The sequence below is a fragment of the Thunnus albacares genome, chromosome 21, assembly GCF_914725855.1.
Source record: "Thunnus albacares chromosome 21, fThuAlb1.1, whole genome shotgun sequence".
Classification (NCBI taxonomy): domain Eukaryota; kingdom Metazoa; phylum Chordata; class Actinopteri; order Scombriformes; family Scombridae; genus Thunnus; species Thunnus albacares.
This window is the reverse complement of record NC_058126.1, coordinates 13,833,831-13,857,996: the sequence shown is the minus strand read 5'-3', so window position 1 is coordinate 13,857,996 and position 24,166 is coordinate 13,833,831. Positions and strand designations below refer to the sequence as shown.

At 38.7% G+C, this 24,166-nt stretch overlaps 2 protein-coding genes and 1 long non-coding RNA gene across 5 annotated transcripts; 1 reads left to right on the top strand and 2 right to left on the bottom strand.

Annotated features, from left to right (window-relative positions):
- The first annotated feature begins 100 nt into the window (after positions 1-100).
- Positions 101-4,040, top strand: LOC122972747. 2 transcript variants are annotated; one of them, XR_006399839.1, is made up of 9 exons: positions 101-118; positions 807-986; positions 1,962-2,012; positions 2,140-2,203; positions 2,461-2,523; positions 3,073-3,124; positions 3,406-3,464; positions 3,694-3,760; positions 3,945-4,040. It is a non-coding gene; the product is annotated as an uncharacterized LOC122972747 (long non-coding RNA). The 2 variants fall into 2 exon arrangements; XR_006399838.1 differs by lacking the exon at positions 101-118 and having other exon boundaries at positions 796-986.
- Positions 4,041-4,340: 300 nt separating this feature from the next.
- mcmdc2 (minichromosome maintenance domain containing 2) lies at positions 4,341-10,248 on the bottom strand. 2 transcript variants are annotated; one of them, XM_044340058.1, is made up of 14 exons: positions 10,031-10,248; positions 9,773-9,903; positions 9,639-9,698; positions 9,306-9,501; positions 9,009-9,131; positions 8,770-8,871; positions 7,309-7,437; positions 6,910-7,147; positions 6,593-6,798; positions 6,308-6,474; positions 5,681-5,860; positions 5,415-5,554; positions 4,891-5,000; positions 4,341-4,523 (listed from the first exon to the last, which is right to left on the bottom strand). In XM_044340058.1, the coding sequence occupies exons 1-14, from the start codon at positions 10,131-10,133 to the stop codon at positions 4,357-4,359; spliced, it is 2,052 nt and encodes a 683-aa protein (XP_044195993.1). In that variant the 5' UTR covers positions 10,134-10,248; the 3' UTR covers positions 4,341-4,356. The 2 variants fall into 2 exon arrangements, with proteins under 2 accessions (XP_044195993.1, XP_044195994.1); XM_044340059.1 differs by lacking the exon at positions 10,031-10,248 and having other exon boundaries at positions 9,823-9,904.
- Positions 10,249-11,254: 1,006 nt separating this feature from the next.
- Positions 11,255-22,995, bottom strand: sgk3 (serum/glucocorticoid regulated kinase family member 3). Its single transcript, XM_044340121.1, has 17 exons — positions 22,746-22,995; positions 18,016-18,198; positions 17,768-17,851; positions 17,589-17,661; positions 17,281-17,356; positions 16,977-17,052; positions 16,587-16,636; positions 16,373-16,430; positions 15,953-16,036; positions 15,733-15,864; positions 14,956-15,068; positions 14,277-14,313; positions 13,787-13,873; positions 13,409-13,504; positions 13,141-13,296; positions 12,815-12,904; positions 11,255-12,159 (listed from the first exon to the last, which is right to left on the bottom strand). The coding sequence occupies exons 2-17, from the start codon at positions 18,091-18,093 to the stop codon at positions 11,989-11,991; spliced, it is 1,461 nt and encodes a 486-aa protein (XP_044196056.1). The 5' UTR covers positions 18,094-18,198; positions 22,746-22,995; the 3' UTR covers positions 11,255-11,988.
- Positions 22,996-24,166: the final 1,171 nt, after the last annotated feature.

The window sequence follows — 24,166 nt, the reverse complement described above, 5'->3', positions numbered from 1 at the left end:
ATTCGATCAAATCAATTAAATACAGCTGTGGCGCTCGATGGGCTAAATACAGGATTTGATTTTAACAGGTCACCACATTTAATTTCAGCAAAATTACTGCACCTGACTGCAAAATACGGTGGGGCTATGTAGCTTTACAGAAATACAGAAATATATTTATATATTAATAGAAATAGCCTAATAATTAGGTTTAATGCATAGGCCTAATATTAGATAGTTAAAATATAAAATTGTGTATATAAAATGGTGTTTCAGCTGTGTTTATAGTGTCAACATGTTTAAAAAAGAAAGTAAAGAAATCCTACCTCTATTTTCACAGATTACAGGGGTAAATATTAATAAGCAATTCACCTCTTAACATCAAGCACTGTAAAGACGAAACATTTGAGTGGAAGCAAAAGTTGTATGATGTCTTTTCGACAATAATTAGGTCTTAATTTACTTAGCTTTGTTAGTCTAACTGGTGTAATTATATGATGTATGTTCTGTATGTTGAGGCATACGTGAACAAATGCCATCATTTTTAAGAGGACAGGTATATGTTTATTATTGCCAGTTTGATGGAAACGAGGGTGGTTATTTTATTTTTAAAAAAGTCATGGGTTAAAAATCTGTATCTGTTTTAATGAGCTGAAGAAAAGAAAGATATCCTTGAATTTCCACACTAATTCGTCAAAAACCTGGTGCTTTTCTGTAGTGAAAAGCAAGTGAATGTATTCACCTACCATCACTGTAACTTAAATATGAGCGTCAACGCAATTCAGTGAGGTTGATGCTGACAACTAAATTATTGCCCTGCTGCGCAGTGGATGAGCCGCAGTGCGCAGCTCTGTGGCGCAGACAGTGACTGCAGGTCTGACCGGATATCCTTCCTTTGGTCTTGGAGAGAGACAAGCAGGAGCAATGCAAGCCTCCCTGCTCCTCTTCACATCTCAACAGAATGAACACTTCTTGACGATTAATCTCCACAACCTTTGTGGGCAATGGTGAGATAATTTTACTTGCATATTGTCGTCTTGTTTGTAGGCTAGAGTTAGCGCTTTAAACATAGTCATGGCTAGTTAGCTTAAAGCTAACGTTAGCATCTCGGCCACGTGGGAGAAAGGAGCGCAGCGTGCCACTTGATTTGTGTGTATCATGATTCAAGGAGTAATCGTATAATATAATGAGCATTGATTGCTTACAGTTTAGCATCTTATGTCAATTACACTTCAATTATGAAGGCAGGCGGTGCAACGTGCAAGCAGATGAATTTGAGTTTGACTTCAATGCAGGTCTTACTGTCTATTAAGTTCTCACGTCTGTGCTAAAGTTTGAAACACGTCCTGCAAATTATGAAGCACCAGAACAACCTTAAAAAAGTGTAACGTGAACTCAATGTAGAAATGTAACGCATAGATAGGTCAGCCTTTCTGTTTCTCTCTGTAGATAGGTCTTATCCCTGAAGTAATGCAATAAATCATCGTTTCAGACAGCTGAAAGAGTAAAAAAAAAAAAAAAAAAAAAAAAAAACGCCCTCTACGTCACCGATCATAGCTGGTTTTGTCCAGGGGTCAGCAGAAGAGCTGCTGCCCTCTCCCCCCCATTATTTCACTGGGGAAAGGCTTCACGGCCCCCTCTGAGGACGTAAGGTCATGGCAGAGGTCGTGACCTGCTGTTGAACCCGTCCTCAGACCTGCGATGTTAGTCGTGCTCCCAAGCTGTGTTACATTGTACCCTTTGACCTTCAGGTGATCAGTCATGTGTCCCTTCCATATCGACTATTCCTTCAGTACATCTTATTCATGCAAGCTACAAATCAATAGTTCACACTTGAGAGTAATTAAGTTGCTGTGACAGACTTGCACGGATCATGTGGGGGGTAAAAAATCATTGCTGTCTGAAGTGGTGATTATGAATTAAGACTGAACACGTATTAACCCATTTAATCATGTGGCTTTTGTCTTTTTTTTTTTTTTTAGAAGTGCTGATGAAGATGGCTGATTCTAACTATGACTGGTACACCTGATGAGGTAAGTTTAGAAGGTTTATATCAGTAATCAAACATAATTTAATGATCAGTCAAATAGTAAATGAGCCTGGGAAGGACTATACATGTTGAATCGAGTCACTCAGTGGTCTTTTTGTTTTCTTCTGCAGATGTCAGGTCACCACTGTAAACTACAGATCGTCACATGGCAGTCTTCCTTGTATGGACGTTAAGGTGAGTGCTGGAGTTTGGTTGTGCTGTTCTTTAGGCTACAGGGGAGTCCTGCTGCTGGAATAGTGATGAGTTACCATTTTTGCCGTTTACCCATCAGACAATAAGATGGTGAAACTGTGACTAACTGAATTACCAGCATAACATCAAGCAGTACTAGTTTGATAAGAGAGTATTTGGTATAGATAATGGCATTTTGATGGGTTTTTTTTTTAAAAAGATTTATTTATTCTTGTTTTTTTTTTCCTTCATTTCCCCAGATGTCCTGCTGTGGTCACTGGAGATGCACCACGTTTAATCTTTTGTCTCCTGTGCTGGAGGAGGTTGGTTTCTTATTACAGTGTTTTCTCTCTTTGTGCTGCTGTACCCACCAGACATACTGAGTGGTCAGACTGCCAAAAATAATACAGAGCTTCTCAAAATAATTGTTAAAGTTGTCTTGATGTAAACTGGACAAAAGTGATTTTGGTAAAGTCATTGCCCAACTAGTCCAACCTGGTTAAGAAATATTTCCCCAAATCTGGTTATTTCTTTAAATTTCATCAACTTGCTGTGTGGCAGAGCGGTCAGAAATAATATATCTGCTGTGCAAAGTCTTAGATAATTTTCTAAACTTTTAGCACTGGCAACTCTTGCAGCTAGAATAGTGATGAGTTCACCTTTTCGCCGTTTACCCATCAGACAATAGAGTGGTGAGACTGTGACTACTGAATTACTAGCTGCAACTATAGTTTTGCCAACTACTAGACTATGCATCTATTTACCATTACAAAAGTTTCATGTTGAATTGTCGTCTTGCCATGCCGCCATGTAATGATACAGATGGATTTGCAGTGGATAAAAGTGACAAATCAATTTCCCATGTTCTACAGATAAACAGCAGTGATGGAGAAAAGCATTAGTGTCAGCGTCGTCTCATCTCTGGTAAGTAAAGCCGGCACTAAACTAATGTATTCACTGTTTTGAATTCTGTGTGGCCTGGTTTATCTTCTTTATAAGTAATAATGATGAGTCCACCTTTTCGCCGTTTACCCATCAGACAATAGAGTGGTGAGACTGTGACTACTGAATTACTTGCTGCAACTTTCCCAACTACTACATGGTTTCACATGTAGACAGCAGTTGTCATCTTGACATGCCACAATGTTATAGTACAGTTGGAGCTGCAGTGTATAAAAGTGACAAATAAAAATGTCATTCTGCAGATAAGGAGCACCAGCAGCAGTAATGGAGAGACATGAGTGTCTGCATTCTCTTATCTCTAGTGAGTAAAGCCACTACTAAACTAATGCGTTCACTGTTTTGCATTACATCTGGCCTGATTTATCTCCTATTTTAAATAGTAATGATGAGCTCACATTTTCGCCGTTTACCCATCAGACCAAAATGGGCTGCTGAGATTGTGACTAACTGAACTAAAAGTCAGACTTGTAAAATCTCAAATCACTGAATTTTCATGCAAACTTATTATATTTCTGTTTATTTATTGGCAGGGATTGGACCAGTAGCCAGTTCACTGGTCTGCATGGCTCGGGAATTCAGGAAAGCCTTGTTTGACCAGTAAGTATTGCCCCTACCCCAGTCAACTTGGATGACGTCTATACTGTTATATTGAGGAGTTCATGTTGTAGCTGTTAACCTATATTACTACAAATGGAATACAAACACTGACTTAAGCTGCATGTTGTCTTGTTACAGTCTGTACAAGTGTGTGAGTGATCCCAATGTGTGTTTTATTTTACAGTGTTCATCGAGGTGTTAGACCAAGATTTGGAGGCTTTGCCACATCTGCGTGATCAAAGTCTCATTCATCATTAATAAAACTTGTTTGCTATGAAAATACCTCAACTTCATTTTTTTGAACAAATCTGTTACCCTGCATATCTTTGTCTGTTTATATATATATATTTTAGATTATTTCCCCCCCAAGAAATTAACAAGATATTGGTCAGATAATACTGGCAACATCCCTAGTATCACTTTGCAATAAATTCAAGGGTTTTTGCCTGTCTATTGATTCAGTGAGTCTAGAACTATGAAGGGACACAAACATTAGGCATAAGATCATAATCAAAGGGGGGTATATGGGCAGCAGGATCCTGCTTCTTACCTGTATTTTTTTTTTTTTTTTTTTTTTTTAAATCGTGTAGAGGTCCCTACTCCTCTGTGATGTATGTGTCTGCTCCTGGTGCGTAGGCGTAGATGAAGCGTAGGATATTCTGGTGGAGATCATCCAGGGTCATGTCTCTCCTGTGCAAACCATCCACATCTCCCAGGTCACAAGGAAACACTGCGTCAGGTGGAATAACGAGAGCAGATGCCCCTGTAGGAAGAGGCAGGCAACCCTTGAAAAAGGGAGCTGCTGTTGGCCTACATAGAACCCTTGTAGTGTTATAGTGCTCCTAAATAACTAATACCCAGGGCAAGGATCAAACATACAATAAAGAAATATTTGACTGTAATACTGTGTATGTACAGTATTGACTCAGGTGTTTTATATCGATCTGCTCATAAAGAGAACATAATGTAAGACAATAGCAATATATTGGATTGCATGTAGATTAAGTGTAATAGCATACAAGTACATTTGTACTAGGATATGATTTAATTCTATGAATGGAAGTAGTGTATTTGTATTTGTGGTATAAATGAAGGGGGGTTGATTTAAAAAAAAAAAAAGAAAATTGTACCGTGCTTCAGCGTGACTGAGTTTTCACAAAGGAGCACAGCGATCACAGCGTCCTCCTCCAGTACTCGTGTTCTGAGGCACAACTTGCAGTGGGCCTCAGCCAAAGAAATCCTGTGACAAAAATAAACATGAAAAGGATCATTTATAAGTGGAAGACTGCCAGAGTAGTAGTAATTTTTTTTTTAATTTGCTGAAAAACAAGTAATCTGTAAAATTGAGAGTGAGCAGAATGTGACTTTTGTCCTACACTCTCAGTGAAAACAGATTTATTTTCATAGTTTTAGTTCAACATTAAATATGTCACCACACTGAAAAAGATTTGTAAACATTTGTCATAAGTAGGTGAAAAATTGTCATCCAAGGATATGGCTCAACATAGATGAACGTTCTCCACCTAGTGGATGATAATGACATAACAGGACACAGACATCCTCATCTTGATATACACAGTCTAGGGTCATGACATAGGAAATAACATTACAACTGTTCTGATTCATCCAGCTTTTGCAGTATTGCTTTGCTTACAGTAGTTTGACAGAAGTCACAGACATCTTGACACCCTGACTCTGTGATCGGACTCTACGGTTGGCCATGTAGTAGCCATGGATTATCTTCTCTGCTCCAGGACTAAGCTCCACTTGCAAGCTTTGTGCGTGGGCTACCAGCTGGAAGACAGAATTTAGAACAGCAAGTGCAATATAAGGTTAACGTGTTAATATTAAAATCAAAGCAGTGTTTTATAAAAAAAAACAAACTGATGCAATCCAGTTAAAATCAGAATGTTTGCTAACCTCACGGTAGTCTTGGGTAGAAAGCTCCACACAGGATGGGTAGTGGGGTTTTCCAGGCTGTACTGCCTGCTGGAGGGTGTGGACAGTCTGGGCAAGCAGGGCCTGCTCTCCCACATTATCCCGACACTGAATGACCAGGCCAAAGGCATCTGCCAACTGAAATGGTACGGGACCCATTTCCTGCTCATGAAGAAGAGTCTGAGCATCAGAAAACTGTCTACTGTGCTGTTTTTGCCACCTTTCTAAAATGAGTGAGACCATTTTATTTTTAACCTGAGATCTAAAGTGCTGGTTACTGCTTATACAGTTCATTGTCCACCTTCCAAAAGCTAAAAACAAAGCATTGATTATTCTCAAGGGTCCCACTGTACATTTGCTTGGGCAGGGCACTTCCTTCAAGAACACCAAATTGTCTCAATTTCCTGTTTTGCCAGATTTATCTGCAAACAACATCTTGAGTTACATGAAATTACATTTCTTGTAGTCAATGTACCACACTGGCTTAAGTTCTTCTAACGTAATTCATTTTCAAAAAAATCTCAATTCAGACCTTCTAGTGCACATCCAGACCACATTTTAAGTGAGCTTTACAACAGTAATTTAACACCATGTTGTGATTGAACTCACTGCTGTTCCCAATACAGCACAGTCTGCCCTCCCAGACCGTCGTGAGCTATCTGTGGAGTCTGTGAGGGCCCAGAAGCTGCACTGGACTGGGAAGGAAAGCTGCTGATCAGCATCCTCACCGTACTTCTTCCCTGGGATGAACACAGACGCTGTGCGGTTTTCCAGAACTGACAAAAATTCAGGGGAGGAAAGTACATCAACATTGTGTCTAATATAATCATTCACATAGCTGACAGCATACTACACAATGCCATAACTTATGTATTATTCTCTCTGGTGCTCTACCTGACTGAATGGCATCCAGCTTGTCCTTTTTGTAACAACTGAGATCTCCCAACATGCAAATGCCACCGGTAGCTAGCAGGGCAGAGCCAGCATGGATGTTAGCAGTGCCTGCTCCATGCTCGTCCCGGGACAAAGATGCAAACATCTCCCCCGAGGCCTGATGCCTGACCCCACGACACGCCAAGCTCAAGCTGTACGATAATAGTCTGGCACACAAATACATTTTTTAAAAAGTTGATCAATTCAGAGTAATGAAGATAAAATCCCCCTGGTACCCAGTGTGTCCATGTGAAGCTGGGTGATTCAGATCACTCTACCTGTCTAATATGAGCATGTCAGTGGTGACAATGAGGAGATCCAAGCTGTGAAAAGTGTCTTTTGCGTCCGCTCTGGTTTGCACCAAGCTGAGCAACAAGCACAGATTTAAAGTGCTGTAGAGGCCTGGAGGAGTTATGTCCAACCCGAAGCAGTGAGCTACAATGGCAGAGAACCTCCATGGAGAACTGGATGTGGCCTTCAACAGCTCCTGGAAGTTGGCATTGATTTTATGTGGATCTGTAGGTAGAGTTTTGGAATATATTAGGTGTTTCAGCACAATTATGATGCACAATGCTGCATATGAAAAAAATAAATGTTCTGATCTTTGAGAGTGTACACAGTATGCCTGTGGTTGGGAGCAGTTTGAAGCAGTGTTAGAAGACAAATTATTGCCTTACACTCTGGCTCCCACGGTTGGATGCTATTTGCCTCAACACTCCAGGTAATATTTGGCCACTGGTGCACATGCGCAGGAATGCCTAACACCCTGTAGAGACGACCAATTCTCATCGAGTTACACAGCTCATCTGTGTGAAATAAGGGAAACAAAGCAATAACACTCAAAGGGGTTGTTCTCCGCTGCCTGGTGATTATTGAAGAAACACGCATGCCACCTACAAACCACTGCCAAGAGAAACACAGTGAGGCCTTCAGAACAAAGATTTCTCTGTGAGCAAATCACACAGCCAGCTAATGAGTGTTCCTTGCACTTATTAACATATATGTTTAGTAACAGGAACCCGGTGTATTGAATTCCTCCACAGGACTGGGTCAACAGAATATGTTAATCCTGGTGCTGAGATTTGCTAAGATCTCAGGGGTACTGGCAGAACAATGTTATGAGAGGGGACAGAAACACTTAATATCCCACCATGAGGCACAGTGCGCGGCTGGCTACACAAAATTTTATTTATTTGAACTCTCCCCCACAAAGTTTGTGTTCCAAAGTGAGTCTCATTTAGAAAGGGGGAGAATATTAATGACAAACCTCAACACATCTGACTGAGTGTAAATATAAGCTATTACAACCACATTATTCAGGACTGGGAGTGAACATAATGTATGAGAATAAGATTTTACAAACAAATAATACCCTTTTAAATGTTGAGGATATTTATTTAAAGATTTACAGCATTTTTACCTTTACCTTTAAGATGTTGATTTGCAAATGAAAAATGAGCCATTTAACTTGACAAAAATCAAAGTGCTGACTTGCTCTACGCTATGCAAACACTAAAAATGCCAAGCTCTTCATGGGGCAGGATCGCCTACACAACAGAGTCCTAAAGCTGGTCAGCTCTGGTCAAGCACACCTCAGCTCACTGGCTTGAACCAGCTCCCTGGTTAAAGGACAGTCGCCATCAGTCTCCATATTCCCATGCCATTCCTCTGCATTTTCTAGCAGTCATGTACTCACTTAAATACAGAGTGAAGCATGCATAACAGTTGGAAAGTGTTAATGTCTAAAAATATCCCAGGGACTCTTTTAAACATGAAAGGGATACCTATTTATACTCCACCAGAGGGACATCTACTTATTTTGTGCTGTATAGCTTACAAGTTACATAAGAAAGGAGTCACTCTTTTGTTCTGCAGCTAGAATAAATACTCAAAGATGCCAAGAAACACAAATAGATTCAAGTCCTGTTTGAGAAAGTAGATGAGAAGTAATGCTGTTATTGTTTTTGATTATGTGCTGTAATACATGCTGCTAGTAGTCCTTGCCTCTTTCAACTGGCTATTAGCTTTGTTCACTCTAGCATTTATGTTGCTTCTAATGGTTGCAATTATCAAATATGTAATCAGGGAAACAATTATAGATTGGTCCTGTGTTTGAGCAATTTATGGTGTAGACCTACCTCTGAGAAACAAGGTGACAGACTGGTATCTGAGTGCACTTTGCTGATGGGCACTGAGAACATTAAGTGCTTTGACATGGATCAGCTCCACCAGCTGTTTATCTGTTTCCACAAAGACACATATGTACACATACGGAGCATAACAATGCAAAATGCACATTTTCGGTAAACCTTTTGTAACCATTAAGCAATTTACATAACGTCCTACGCGTCTGACATTCATAAGGCATCATTCTCACCTCCCAACACTCTGAACTTCACATCCTCTCTCAGCTGGGAGCTGCAGATCATGCAGCTGAAGTCGTTTCTCACAGTAGCTGACTCTGTGGCTCCAGGTGCATGGACCCGGATGTGGTGGAATCCTAGAGCCAGCATTAGGGAGATGTGAAACATTTTTGCAGTCCATGAAGATTAGCTACTTGTATGGTAATTGTGAGAAACATACAATGGTTTCTGAACGAACCTACTTCACTGTGGTTTGTGTTTACAGTTAGTACTCGTACACCTTATTAGAAACATAGTAGTATGTGTAGTACCTGTTGAACAAGGGCAGTCATCATTAGTGCAGAGGAACCTGGCCCCCTGAGTATATTTTGTGACCCTTGTAATGGCAGTGACTAGGCCCTCCATGACCACAGGTCTCATGGGACCATGTCCACGTGGAAAACTACAAAGGTCCAAGGTGTACTCAGGGAATGGAGGCAGGTGTGCCAACTTCAAAATTATATTCACCTCAAAAGAAACAACCAGATAAATACCCTGTTACTGGATTGATTTGATCATTCAGTTACCTTTTTCAAATAGGTTTATGGTAAATATATTGTTGTCAGTGTTCAAAAGGAGAAAACAGCCAGACAGTGTATTCATACCTGACTCTCTGTGTGTATTTTTTCAACAAGTGAAAGAGTCTTTATAGCCAGGAAGCAAACCTGAAAGAGGAATTGGGCAAATGAAGGTCATGTTACAGTAGACTTAATGCTAATGTTACAGTCACTTCACTTACAGACTGAAACAAAGATGTTGCTCTTAGGGGATCATGTAATACATAGTCACCCAATACAGGATCCACCTCTATCACATCAGAGGGATTCACGCTGATACAAAACCTGTACACTGCCTCAATTTGTTGTGGGTCTGGAAATGAAGGGGCACATTTAATAGTTAACTGAGCTTAAGGTATATTGAACGTGACTCTGAAGTTTAACGTTACACAGCTCAAATTCGGTTAGCTAGTTTTATATTTAACTAACAGTAGGCCTACCGTTAAATGCTATGCAGTCTTCGGCAAGTTTCTGAAGGCCACCACTTCTGTCTAAATAAACCAGAACTGATTCTCTTAACGACAAGATGTCAGCCATTTTCATTTAATAGCAAGACATCAACACAACACATCTAGTAAGCACAAACCAATACAATCTTTAGCTAACATACGAACTGATTTGGCGCTAGTTGACCGCGTTGCCATAGTGACCACTCTGAGCAAGTGAGTGACGTATTTACATATAACCAGTGACGGACAGTTAATTGATCTTTTTTAAAAAAACATTATTTATTGTTTTATTTATGTTGTATTATTTACGATATATATCTTTTTAAAATTTATGTTCTCATTTTAAATAGTTTTATTGTATTGTTTATTTATTTTATGATTTTTTGATTTCTTTTTTGTTTTCTCTTACTCAGATACATGCACAGGTTTTTAACACCTTGCCTTGTTATATGTAAATGTATTGTTCAATAAAGCATTAAAGTCTGAAAAATGCTTTTAAAAAGATGTACATGTAAATACATCTTACACAAGTACTGTGCTTGAGTAGTTGAGTACAATTTTGAGTACCAAAAAATTTGAGTTTTTCCAGTTGTGTTATTTTATACTACTCCAGCATATTTCAGAGGAAAATATTGTTCTTTTACTCCACTACATGTATCTGATGACTACCAGTTACTTATAAAATGAGTATGTATAATTATAGTTTCCTCCAATTTGGCCAGCGTACACATTAATGCATCAACAATAATAATTAAACATTACAGTGTATAAAACTGTAACACTGACAGAGGGCATTGTATCTCTATGAGCACTTTCATTTGTGATACTTTATATATTTTGCTGATAATGCAGAACTTTTACTTATAACAGTATTTTTGCACTGTAGTATTGCTACTTTTACTTAAAGATCCCCTCCAGACATGTTTTACGGTATACTGTATAAAAAATCCCTAAAATGACATCTACTCCTCCCTCTTTGAACAGTTCAGAATCTATAAATTTGCAAATATTTTTCTATTTCATTTCGTTGAACACAAGATGTGTTTTTACATCACACCATGACACACTTGCGTCAGTGGCATACTGGACCATGATTGGCTCCCAACCAGCTGTGATGTCATAAATCAAGTTCATTAGGTACACCTGTTAAACTCATGATTTTCAGTGAGCAGAGAAACTTTCCACTCACTACAAAACACACAGAAACTCACAGACTATATTTCTTTTTTTATTATTATTGTGCAGGAGTATAGGCCTAATTAACTGCCAGGCAAAGCAAAGCATTGTGGATTTCTATTATTTGACATTAAGAATAAATGTGTTAAGGCAGAGAACAGCAAAAAAAAAAAATTAACAAATAATCCAATAAAAAAAACAATTCACTCAGTATCTGCAAAGACAAACTGAAAAGTAACTGAAATTTTTGTTTTTTTGCTTTTTTTTTTTTACAAATGTGACCTATAAACCAGCTTTATTCAGCGGTATCTCAAGTAATCCCTATTTCCAGCTTAGTTACCATTAATATGATACATAAGGTTTTTTTTTTACAGTAATTACATGGACAAACGCGCCTCCATCTGACAGTCAAATGGTGTTATATTAAGTCCAGTGGACTGTTCAAGTTTTTCAGAAAACTGCTTCTTGATTTCATTTAAGGGAGAAAATTAAGGCTTTATAATGGCTCACTTTAGAAACCACCAGGAATTACATTAATAGAGAATGGCTGTCCATAATTCTTAAAATATCATCTGTTATGTATATATATTTATATAAATACAAATTGGTAAAAAATAAAGACTTTTCTGGCAAACAATCAGTTTTAAGTGCTGTTTCTTGTCAGCTGCTTGCTTTGGCTTTGTAGAACAAGTTCATCCATGGTATAAATTTATTCCCTTTAGTCAAAAGAAGTTATGAAGGTTAAGGCAATTCAAGACCTCGTTGGGAATGTTTCATAGGAAAGAGTCATCAGATGGCGGGGCGTAAGAGAAGCCCAAAAAGGCATCATCGGCCTCCATTACACTGGCGTTGACTATGGAATGTTCTTGAGACCAACAGATGGAGTTGGGGACCATCTCATCCGTAAACTCAGGATCGAAGTTTGAGATATCAGAGAAAGAGCTCTGTAAAAAACATGGTGGAAAAGGAAACATTAACATGTGTCTTATTACCATTCTTTATGTGTTAGCAAATACTAGACACAATGCATGTTTTTCAGTAAAAGGAACTTAATTTGATGACATAAAATACAATCATGGAAGTTATAGCACTTATCTGGGTGCAACAATATGCAACAATTAAACTACAAGTACATGTAAAACAAAAGGTGCTAGCCAAAAATCAACAAACGCAAGACTAAAAATAGAAAACTCCAAAACATTACATGAAGTTAAGCCAATAAAAATGCATTTTATGAGGTGGGTTCAAAGAGGGTACTTAATTAGACAACCTCCACTGTTAATTAGAAACACCTGTGCAAAAAATACAATAGCCCTGCAATAAATCCCCCCTTTAAGAGGCCACTAATGGACCTCTTTCACAGCATACATTTTGACTCGTCAGAGTAGAAAAAGCACAGGTGTTACTAATAACATTAATAACAACTCCATTTTATTCAAGTGCCCTAAAGCTATGAGAGAGTGACAAAGAGCCAGCATCCACAGATGCTTTCTTTGTTAAAATGGTGTATGCAAGTGTTGAGTGCAGACGTCAAAAAGCAAGTCACTATAAAACACCTCTAAAGTTCTGATTAATGGGCAAGACAAAATATTTATATACCACATGAGGCAAAAATGGGGGCGGGATCTTCTTCTGTTCAAGGTCATCCCAGTTGATGGAGGAGAAGAAGTTGTGTGCTTTGATCTCACTCTGAAAATAAAAACGAAGTATAAATATCAACAAAAATATAACTTTGGATTCGTAGAAAGTACTTTAAACTGCATTTTGAGTATGAAAGGTGCTTTATATATAAAGTTTATTATCATTTTTAAAGTTTATATAAGATATCTGCAACAGTGTGATGGTGAGTACACCATGTCCACTAGAGGGAGCCCACAAATTGGAAAGTCCGCTGTATAGTATATTTATGATATAAGTCCACTCACAAAGTCATTCCTGGACCCGAGTCTGTGTGTGCCATCTTTCTCCAGCAGGCCTTGGAGGAGAGACCAGGCTGTGCTGGACGCACCAGGACGCATCGCCAGCGGCTTATGGAGGATGTTGTCATACATCTCATGTGTGTCCCTGCTGTAGAATGGTGGCTAGGAAATGAAAAAAGACGTAGTGGGTGTGACAGTACAATGAGGTGCTTTAATATTTGACACTAAAACACATTTCTATATGAGGGTTATGGGGCTCAAAGTAAAAACTCACCAGGCCGAAGAGCATTTCATACAGCACTGAACCCAGACACCACCAGTCTACTGTGTTATCATATGGCTGCTTCCTCAGGACCTCTGGAGCTAAGTACTAGTAAGAAGAAGCAAACAACATTAAAATAGACCAACTAAATGTATATCAACTACTATTTTTGTTCAAAAAAAGCCTCTGGAAAATGTGACTCATAAACCTACAGTAGATATACAGCATTATGGCCCCAAAAAGGGTACAGTCATTCTTTCAAAATCATTAACTAAACAAAATTACCAAAAGTCTGTTAATAATTATTACTTTTTGACACTGAGGGTGAGGCTTCATTGTTCAACCCTGGCACACAATTAGCAGTAAGTTTCCAACTCAATGCTGCCGTACCTCAGGTGTTCCACAGAACGTAGTGGTGGTATCTGTCTGTGAAATGCCTTCCTTGCACAATCCAAAGTCCGTCAAAACGATATGCCCCTTTAAAGAAAGGACACAGGGACGTTTTTAGACAACATGTGCCACACAAGCAGCTCATTATCCCCCGGACTGAGGATTCTATTGTTGCCCAGGAATGTTGGCTGCAGTGTAGCTCAGTCAGTCCCATTCATCGCACCCTCACTTTCTCTATAAGGCTAGGCAGGAAAATCATTAGTAAGACCTAATCCAATCACATGCATTCTGTACAGCCGAGACTGGAAATGACACTGGTGGTAGAAATATGGCTGGAAAAGGATGACATTTTGTAGTTCTGTACACGTAATATTAAACATAGTGAAAATTGGTTCCAGTCCCATCCAGGTATAGAGTATTTACTGTAAATGTTGTTAAGCTGATGTTAACTGGACAGCAGTGAGTTTGATTGAAAAACAGGAATGCTTACTTCATGGTCAAGAAGGATATTTTCTGGCTTCAAGTCTCTGTAAGAAATGAACATGAAGATAGTTTAGAAATCAATTATTATCATAAATATCATATCATAAAATATGTTAAAGTAAATTCATCTTCAAGTTTAGATGTATAAGTTTATAGCAACCGGTTAAATTTTCTAGATTATAGCTATCTGGTTAACTGACAAGACATATTTTACTTTACAGCATGTGTTCAATTAAAGGTGTCAGTAAGCTCCAAACAAACTATGGCGGGGCGCCCGACCACGTCTGAAGGAAAGTGTTTTTATAGCTGTTCCAAACACCCCTATTCAAAGGCAAACAGCCTGCCATCATAGAGAAGGGCAAGACATGATGATTGTTCAAATGGGAATAACATTGTGCACTTTCTGACAATCTTTCCTCAAATGTGTTTGTAGTGTTGCATTTATACATTAAAAAAATGATGAGAAATTGTGTGAAAAGGGTAAAGGGAGAGTCTGACCAATCACTGTGTCAAGAGGGCATGCTTTTCAGGTTAATGGTTTCAGAAAGTTACTGAATTTGTCGGACGCGGCCCCTGAATTCCGATATCAGACAGGTGTTGGGGTAAGGGGTTCAAACGCTGTTCGACCATCTGACAAGAACTTTGGTTGAATCATATTGACAACTTAAAGGCCTCCCTCAACATACCTGTAAACAATGTTGAGCGAGTGCAGATATCCCAGTGCACTTGCCATTTCAGCAATATAGAATTTTGCCCTGGGCTCTGGAAAGGTCCGCTCTTTTTGAAGATGGAAGAAAAGCTGAAATGAAAAGGTTCCACTGGATTATTGGGATGTATTAATATTACTCGGCAGAGACATTATAGGAGCATACTGTATCACTTCAAAGCCATTATAGCCATTATATCACAAAGATATCGCTGAATTAAAAAAAACCTAATGAGCCATGATGATAGGAAAGCTTTACACAGCTGTTAATATTTTCACAATACCTTAATATCTTTAATTAAATACAATACGCCTTTGTCTGAAAATGCTTTTTTATCTTAATACTGGAGTACATTGACTGGAAAATGAAAATACTGATCTGATTTCATTTATATCCAACAGGTTTTTGTAGTCATCATGTTCAGAAGGGCAAGAGGCGGATTAACTTGGGCACAGATTGTACTTAGTCACTCTCACACAGTCAGTCACACATGGCGGCTTTAAAAAGGCTGATCACATTTGAAGGAGGTCCACAGAGGAAGTCACACTCCAAGCTGTTCCTTATTCTTGGTAACACTGTGATCTCTGATAAGAATTTCACACGTGGAAGTGTGTTGACTAGTGACAGTACAGCTCTGAGGAATGCCATTAAAGTCGTTAAAAACTAATTTCCTGAATTACTACCATCCTCAGCTTTTCTTGACTTTGTGACTCATATCTGTGTGAGCGCATTATTCACAAAGCTGAAACAACTCACTTCTCCTCCATTGATGAAGTCCAAGACGAAGTATAACTTGTCTGTGGTCTGAAAGGAGTAATGAAGCCCGACCAGAAAAGGGTGTTTCACATTCTTCAGCAGCACGTTGCGTTCTGCCATGATGTGTTTTTGCTAATTTGAAGGAGGAGTAATTTAGTAGGAGAACAATAGATTAAATAAACATGGCTGACATATGGATCACATCCGACTGTAAAGTTACCTCTTTTCTGTTGAGAATGACCTTTTTCTGTAGGACCTTGACTGCGTAATACTTAGCGTCATGTTTCCGTTTGGCAAGGAAGACCTGCATCACAAGGAAGAAACAGCATGTGGAACATTGCATCAACAGTGTAAACCAGTATAACTCCCAATCTGATTCTCACTTCTTATATGGAAAGACCGACAGAGCAGAACTAAAACTCAGTGCTACCCCAAAAGAAAAACAACACACAAACATTTCAAAAGTAGCACATAAAAAGTTGATTTATGAATGAAACTGCTTTCCATGTGATGATACTACTGCATTAACGACAATATTTTATCTAAATACATCCATAAATTTGGTTTGTTCTCCTGTAAATTATCACTCTGAGATAAACAGAAACCAAATGTATCTTCCAGTATTGCATTGTTCACATACCTTCCCAAAACTCCCTTTTCCTATGACTTTTAGAAAGTCAAAGTCTGTGGGCTTGGCACTGAAACAGAAATTATGACATTCATTTCACTAATGTAAAAATGTACTGTATGTCATTACACAACTCCAAAGTGTGAAATGGCTATTAAAGGCAAAGAGAAAGGCAGCCCACTTGGCGCTATAACATTAGATTTTCTTAAAAGTGTATGAAACATACTGTGGATTTCCAGAGGGTCCCAGGTTAATGTTTCTCGAGGTAGAGTTACTCTGTTAAACAGAAGAAGAAATATTATCTAGAGTAGCTGCTAAGATGTAACCAAAGGCTAAAACAGAGACACACACTCAACACTGAGTCACTGCCAAGGACAGTTCTTGGATCCGAGAATTCACTCCTTTATCTGTGCTCCAAGAACAACCTAAGGGAGTTTGTTTACAATCTTTTTTTTATTTTCAGTATACATAGACAATCAGTGGCTAACATGTACTATCTCTTGACAATCCCACACAACAACTGACAAGACATAGTCTTATTTTGGGGTTAGCAACATATAAAACAACAAAAAACAGTAAATGAATCAAAACTGGAATAAGTTGATCGGTTACTTACTTTATCATCTTCATCCTCAGATGCATCTGAAAAGTTTTGCATTTTGTCCATCAGTAGAAAAGCCCTCACATCTGGACTGTAAAGTTAAAGAGGGACCAAGCAGTTACATAAGAGAAGTTCAACAGCAGTAACACATGACAAAGCAGAACTCTCCATCTTTTTAATCTCATTTATGTCAAGTGTAAACCATGGCGAATCAAATTGTATCTTATTAGAACGGTGGATTCAGATAACTGAAACCATCCGTCTTAATACAGGCAGTGATGTAATGTAATGTAATGACAGTGAGAAGCCCGACACTTACTGGTTGCAAAGCTGAGGATGAGACACAAGTCGCTTGATGAACTCATGCAGCCCTGCTCTTCTTTGCCTGATGAACTCTACCGGATGGATGCATACGGTTTTGATTTCATCAAATAAAAAAAACATGTATCAAGAAAAACATTGTTGTAAATCAAAAGTTCCAGCGTTCCACCAGGATATTAGGATTGACAGTATTCAACATCTGGAACTGGGCTTTTATCTGAATATATGTGTTGGATTATGCTGTGAAGAATATTTTAAACATATTTACATCACATGACCTAACATGAGCCACGTGGGAACACTTACCGGGGTCAAAATTATCCCCAAATATCCTTTTGGCAGGAATTTTCAAGTTCATTGATGGAAACTGTTTCCTTAACTGCAATAAAAGATATGAAAGCAAATTAAAAAAAGACGTCATCAAAGACTCATGAACAGAACAGAAATATGTTAATATGTTGTAAAATCAAAATGACATCACTCACTGTGTTGTAAAGTTTATCGAACTCTGCGTATCGCCTGAAGACAAACCATTCCTGCTGTCCAACATTGACTATCACTTTGTAAACCTACAAAGAGGCAGGAAGAACATGTGTTGCATTAACATATGTTTGAGCTAATTTCACAGCAACATAACATTTTTAAGCGTTCAATTTTTGACAACCAAACAGTTTGAAGAATTATTGCTACTCATAAATGCTAATTCAACAACAAGCAGAATTTTTGCACGTACTGTGTATCGCTTTTTCTTGTCCCTCTGCTCGTTGTGGCAGGGTATGCTAACACTGGGGTGACTGGATTGCTCGTCCATCTTGGGGGGCCGTCGGCGTTCAAAGGCGCAAGGTTATAAAGTAATGGATCCTCCAGGGATGAGACTTCAAGTATACAACAGGCCCATCCTCAGTCTGGGCCACTGCTACAGAGGAGAAAAGAGAACAGACCGCTCTGTTATCCAGGAAGTGAAACTGGTGTCATGCTCTCAAAACATTTCTGTCCACAGTGACTATGTTGTTTACACCTAACAAGATACATGTTTGCTCCCAACTACAGCTACATCAATGTTTTTTTTATTGATTAATTTGATTGTTCGGTAATCTTTTGAAAGGTATTTCCTGGTGTAGTAACATTGCCTCTTGATTTTTAATTAAACAATGCTGCCTTTTTCTTTGGTCTGTCTGAACTACAAGGACTGATGTCACTAGTCCTGGTGCTGTTGCTATATGTATATTTCAAAAATATATACTTATTTCCCCCGTCAAAAATATATTTTTTAACAGTTATTTGTCGCTACCTTCAACTGAAACCCCTTTACTTTAAATGTCCTTAACAGCAGTACAAGTTATTTATAATTTGTTGTTACTGTTTTATTAGTATCACTTTCAACATAATTTAATGTTGCATGCTGGTCTAAATACTCTTGCAGATGTGTTTTTACACCTGTTTGTCAATGCTTACTAACAAATTTGGGCAAAAATGTCAACAATTAGTGAGGTTTTTTTGCTGTTAAAGGCATTTCTGTTGCAACCTTGACCATGGTTTCTGTAGCTCTTGTGTTTATTCTTGTGTAGCAAGAGTGCACAAGCAACAACAGGAGGGTCAGTGAGCTGCAACATGACAGCAGGTGGGCTCCCTCCCCCTCAGAAGCCAGTTAACTCACTCCTTCCTCTGAGCGCGAACATCCCATCCTCCCTCTCGTCTGACTGTTGATTATGAAAAAAAAAAAACTCACTACAGCACATAATAGTCAATTACTCTCTAGATCGACTTTTTGTTTTACTACTAATGATGTAATCTTTACCACTCACATGAGAATCAAGAGTCTCTATCTGCGCAGCCTCGTCCGTCGGCACACACCCTCTCTAATATGTCAACGCACACAAGCCCACGCTCTGACACACCCGCTGGGACTGTGACATTCTGGCTTGTTTCAGTCAGTGGAAAGGTATTTTTAAATAACCTTCCATGGGTCTTTGAAGCTTGAGTTACACAATGGGTTTAGAATAAGACCCCCAGAGTTGTAATTCCCCCACAATTTTATAGAGGGAAATAAATCTCACTGCTGTGGTGTAATAGACTCCTTCCCCTGACAACTGTAGTAACACAAGTTCAAGATCTGGGGAACTCCATCTCCTGTATTCATTGATGATTAAACTGAGGGCTTGATATTAAACTATTTTGTGCAGGGTCAACACTAAAATCTGTGTAATCAGACTAGGTCACACACAGCGGGGGATATCTCTTTTCCTTCACTGTGAGTTATGTCACGTCTGTTTCTTTTTGCAACAAAGCTCTTTGTTTGCTGATCTGACTTTGTCCATTGTCTGATGTTGGTGAGGTCAGCCTCGTTTGTTCAGTAGTTTTTGTCTTTCTATCCACAATCGTTGCTCCTCTCACCCTTGTTTGCTCACCACACACAGAAAAACCTGCTTTTGGTTAACTTTCTCCGTCTGCGTATTGATCCTGAACGCATCCTGACAGGATATCTCATTCTGCTCACGTTGGGGGGGGGGGGGGGACAGCAAAAGAACGGGCCCTCTTTAAAATGCATGTGTGCAGTCAGAGGGACCTTCATGCCCTCCTCATCACTAACCCTTCTTTCTCTTTTGTTCCTGCATAAAACTTTCTTTTAATTTCACCATATCTCACTATTATTTAGACAAACCACAAAGAGAAGCATGAATCATTTTCCTCTTTCACAATTTGTTTTTATTCCTATGCTTGAACTATTTAGACTTTGGTTTTTGATTTTTATTATTTTCATTTCTCTTTTCTGATTCTAGTGTCAAAAATTGTCAAAAAGTGCTCATCACAATTTCTCCGACCCCAAAGTGACATCTTAAATTGTTTTGTTTTGTCTGATCAACCATCTAAAACCCAAAGATATTCAGTTTATAATGATATAAAACAGATTTTTAAAGAACGATCTTCACGTTTGAGAAGCTAGAAGCAGAGAAAGCATGAAGATACAGAAACGATTTAATCTAAACAGTTGCAAATGAATTTTCTTTCACTTATAATATGAGCTCTAGTTGAAACCGGATCTTAAAGACACTATCATTGTGAGAAATCAACACCAAATACATGTAGATGATACATTTGAGCCACAACAACCCAGTTTGCCTCACCTACCAGCCACTCTGGTGGGAAACAGTCACACATTCTTTTGTGTTTTGTGCAACTCGTGGCTGGTAAAACAAAAATTGCAGGCAACCTCCCTGAGCTGCCTCACATCTGTGCCTGTTTTCATGGTTAACTGACTCTGGGTAGCTGGGTAGGCCCCGCTTTTTAACATTCCAGAGAGATTTTTGTTCACGGGGGGAATAACCTATAACTGTCTGGTAAAACTTCGATTTTCAGCTGACACTGCTACTGCGTTCATATGGTATGCTGCTGCAGCTCACCACACCCACTAACAGACCTTGTCAAGTTTATAGTAAGGATTGAAAACAAAGGCTCGGAGGGCACGACGAGTGTGAAAAGGAACAAGATTCATGTTAAATAAGCACATCCCCTCGCCGCAGTCGAAGCGCAGCATGCCCCGCATTCACGCCACAACATGAATTAACTTGTGCTGACAGGCACAAATATGCCGGGGCTACTACAGGGGGATCAAAAATAGAATTCTTCCTGCTTAGCTCAAACACACATCCTCGCCTGTGGATATCCTATGAGGATGTTGACCATATTTTCTTTTCTGTGCGTGTGTGTGTGTGTGTGTGTGTGTCTGTTTGTGTGTGTGTCACTTCACAAGAAAACAAAGCAGAAGTCACCCTAGAAATGGTAAATGCGATGTGAAAGCTCAATCAGCCATGCATTCACTGATAAACAGCAACATGGAGCCACACAAACTGAAATGTTTAGAGAAGAAAAACTACACAAAGACCTGTTGTGATCATATTCAGTGTATGAACCAGAAGACTATTTCAGAAAAAATGTCAATTATAAGCTTTATTATGACCAGGTACTTATACAAATTCACTTTTTAAAATCTGTTTAGGATTTATTCAAAATGTTTACAGTTTGACAATACACCTGTAAAGTTTGGACAAATGTAAATGATATCTGTAAGCGTGGGATACATCTGAAGAACATAAACTTTATTCCAGTTTAGATATATCGTCTCATTAAAATGCAACAGAGGCGACCTCATTCTGATTGAGGAAGTGCAGCTGGAGAAGTGTGAGGGGCTTGAACTCAGTCAACCCCTGTACGTGCAATCGACCTCAGCATCTGGACAAATTCCTGACTTAACCTGACCGTCCAGACAGCTCATGGTCTGCAAACTGTGGCTCCCACTTCCTTTTACAAACAGGTCTGAATCAGCAAGCGTGCAGACTAAATGACATGTAGAAAGACATGCACATCAGGTCTACATGCGAGATTTGAACTAATGTTCGGATGGTGTTTTTAAACCCCCACAACACAGTTATCACAGATGTAGTGCTCTCACATTATGTGTAAATCAAATCTATCTAACCATCTTTAATAACTTGAAACCTTGTCTTGTTATACAAAACATGTTCTTCAAAGCCACCTGTTACATCAGGGAACCAGCTGTGAACCTCATCAACTCATAGCAAACATAAAGTAAGGAGATTTCCAGATAACAGAGTTGAAATATAGTCGGTAGAAAGGATAATGAGGAGGATTATCATGCAAAGCATCCTTCTTGTCACTGTAAATTTGTTAATACCCATCACAGGAGGAAAAATATTCACAAGCACATCATCCAACTAAGAAAGGTTGCATGCCACTGGCAACACCACACAGCATATCAACATGCAAGGTGGGGACTCATTTTGATAGCCTCTGATGTCTGACGCATAATTTAAACAGTGCAAAGTACAATTATATGACATTTCCACAGAAACAGAGCACTAAAAATGCCTCGCCTACTCCTCTCTGAATTTGGCTGAGCAATTTGGCAAGCTTTTAAATACTTCTCACCTGAGGCTGCATGTGTACTAAGACAGGTACAACTTTTTAAAAATCTCAGCACAGATCACGTGTATTACAGGAAAAAAAGCAGACCTTCTCCAGCCGAGGAGAGGAGGAGAAAAAAAGGAGCCAGAGAAGGGAGGAGCTGAATATACACAAATACACAGACACACACACGAAATGAAAGGTTTTACATGCTCTTACAGGCTCCCGTGTGTAATACAAACTATAAACAGCACTGTAAAAGCTCATAATTGTACATTTCTCAGCCTATCATGTATGCTAAACAGCAAAGTAGCTGTTTATGCTATTTAGCATCGGTTAAGCCTCTGTTAGTCTTTTTTTTTTGTCGAAAAAAGTTCTTGTTATGCAATAGCAGTAACTCAACTATTACTTACATACAACGTTATGTTACCCTAAATGATACTAGTGCCTATGTTAAGTAGATATTATTCAACAGCTAGGCAATGCTACGTTAGCAAAACGAAAACAAGTTAACGTTTTAGTGACATGAACATCACGTACCTTACAGTGTTTTCATGCGGTGTTCATCTGTTTTCTTAGTTCCAGCCGGGGATATTTCGCTCGCTTACGCCACTTAAACTGTCACTTAACCCAACATTTATCTCGTGTTTAGTCGTGACAAAAAATCCCCAAAAGCCCCTCAAGCTGAAGGTATAGTTTCTGACTACCTATAGTCGTCTGTCAGGTCCGAGAAGGAGGAAACATCAGTGTTTCCTGGCCGTAAAAAGTTCCAATGAAATTTGTCACGGGACGCAATATTTTGTTTTCCTAGTATGGCGAAGTCATGACCCGCCCTACTCTATCTCTAATTGGCTGAGACTGATGTTCTTTCTCTTAACTTTACCAATCTTATTCTTCATGCTTAAACCCAACCAATCCAACCAAAGAAAGCAACGAGTTTTAGCCAATCAGAGGCAGAGGAGGGCGGGTCATGATATCGCCGTCCTAGGAAAAAAAAAATTGGTGTACTGATAAAGCGATGCAGAGTACACATTGAAGTTCCGGTACTACAGGTTTAAATAAAACCAGGGAAATGGGACTTCTTAATAATCGTTAATACTGGATTAACCCGTTTAGGTGCCCCGGGCCACGAAATAGGCGTTAGGACCCTATTAACAACTCTATATGTATTCTGTTCTGTAAATAATGATAAAAACCAATTTGGAATAATGAAAGAAAAAAAAAACGAAACAAAAAAAGCTATTTCTGCAGGCAATTTTAGAAAATAATACAATATAGCTGACATTTTTTGATGTCAAAATGTAACATCTGTGTCCCTACCATGCTAATATGATTATTCATTAAATTATTTTTAGACATGTTTTAAACGTACAAAGTGTGTTATGTATTTTCAGTTCTTCTCTACAACTCTTCAATAAATTCACCCCTTAAACTGACATACATTGATATACTACATTTGTTTTGATATGTTTGAAGAGCTACCAAGTCTTTGATAATTAGTTTTGCTTACAGTTCTTATGGCTCTTTTTTAAAAACCACATCTCTCTGTATCTTCTGTGGCCTGCATATCCTGTCACCTCAAAGAAAACACATTAAAGGACAGGTTCACAATTTTTCAAGTCTGTGTTAAAACAAAAGTAAGGGGCCCAAATTTTTTCTTGCCATAATCATTTCTCTTTTTTATACTGGCCATTAGAAGATCCCTTCATAATCTGCTTAAAATGTAAGTCCTCCTTCTGTGAAAAAATGTATTTAAAAGTTTATCTGAAGCTAATATGAAGCTTCAGCCATCCAAATTAGTCAAATCATATCTTTCAACGTTACAGTCTTTTTAGCACCAAAGTCTCTCTTTTTGTTACTATACTTCCACTGTAGTACAACAAGGAAACACAAATACGGAATTTTATACTAAAAACACTGTAAATATGGCAGATATCCACTTGATATGACTAACTCAGACT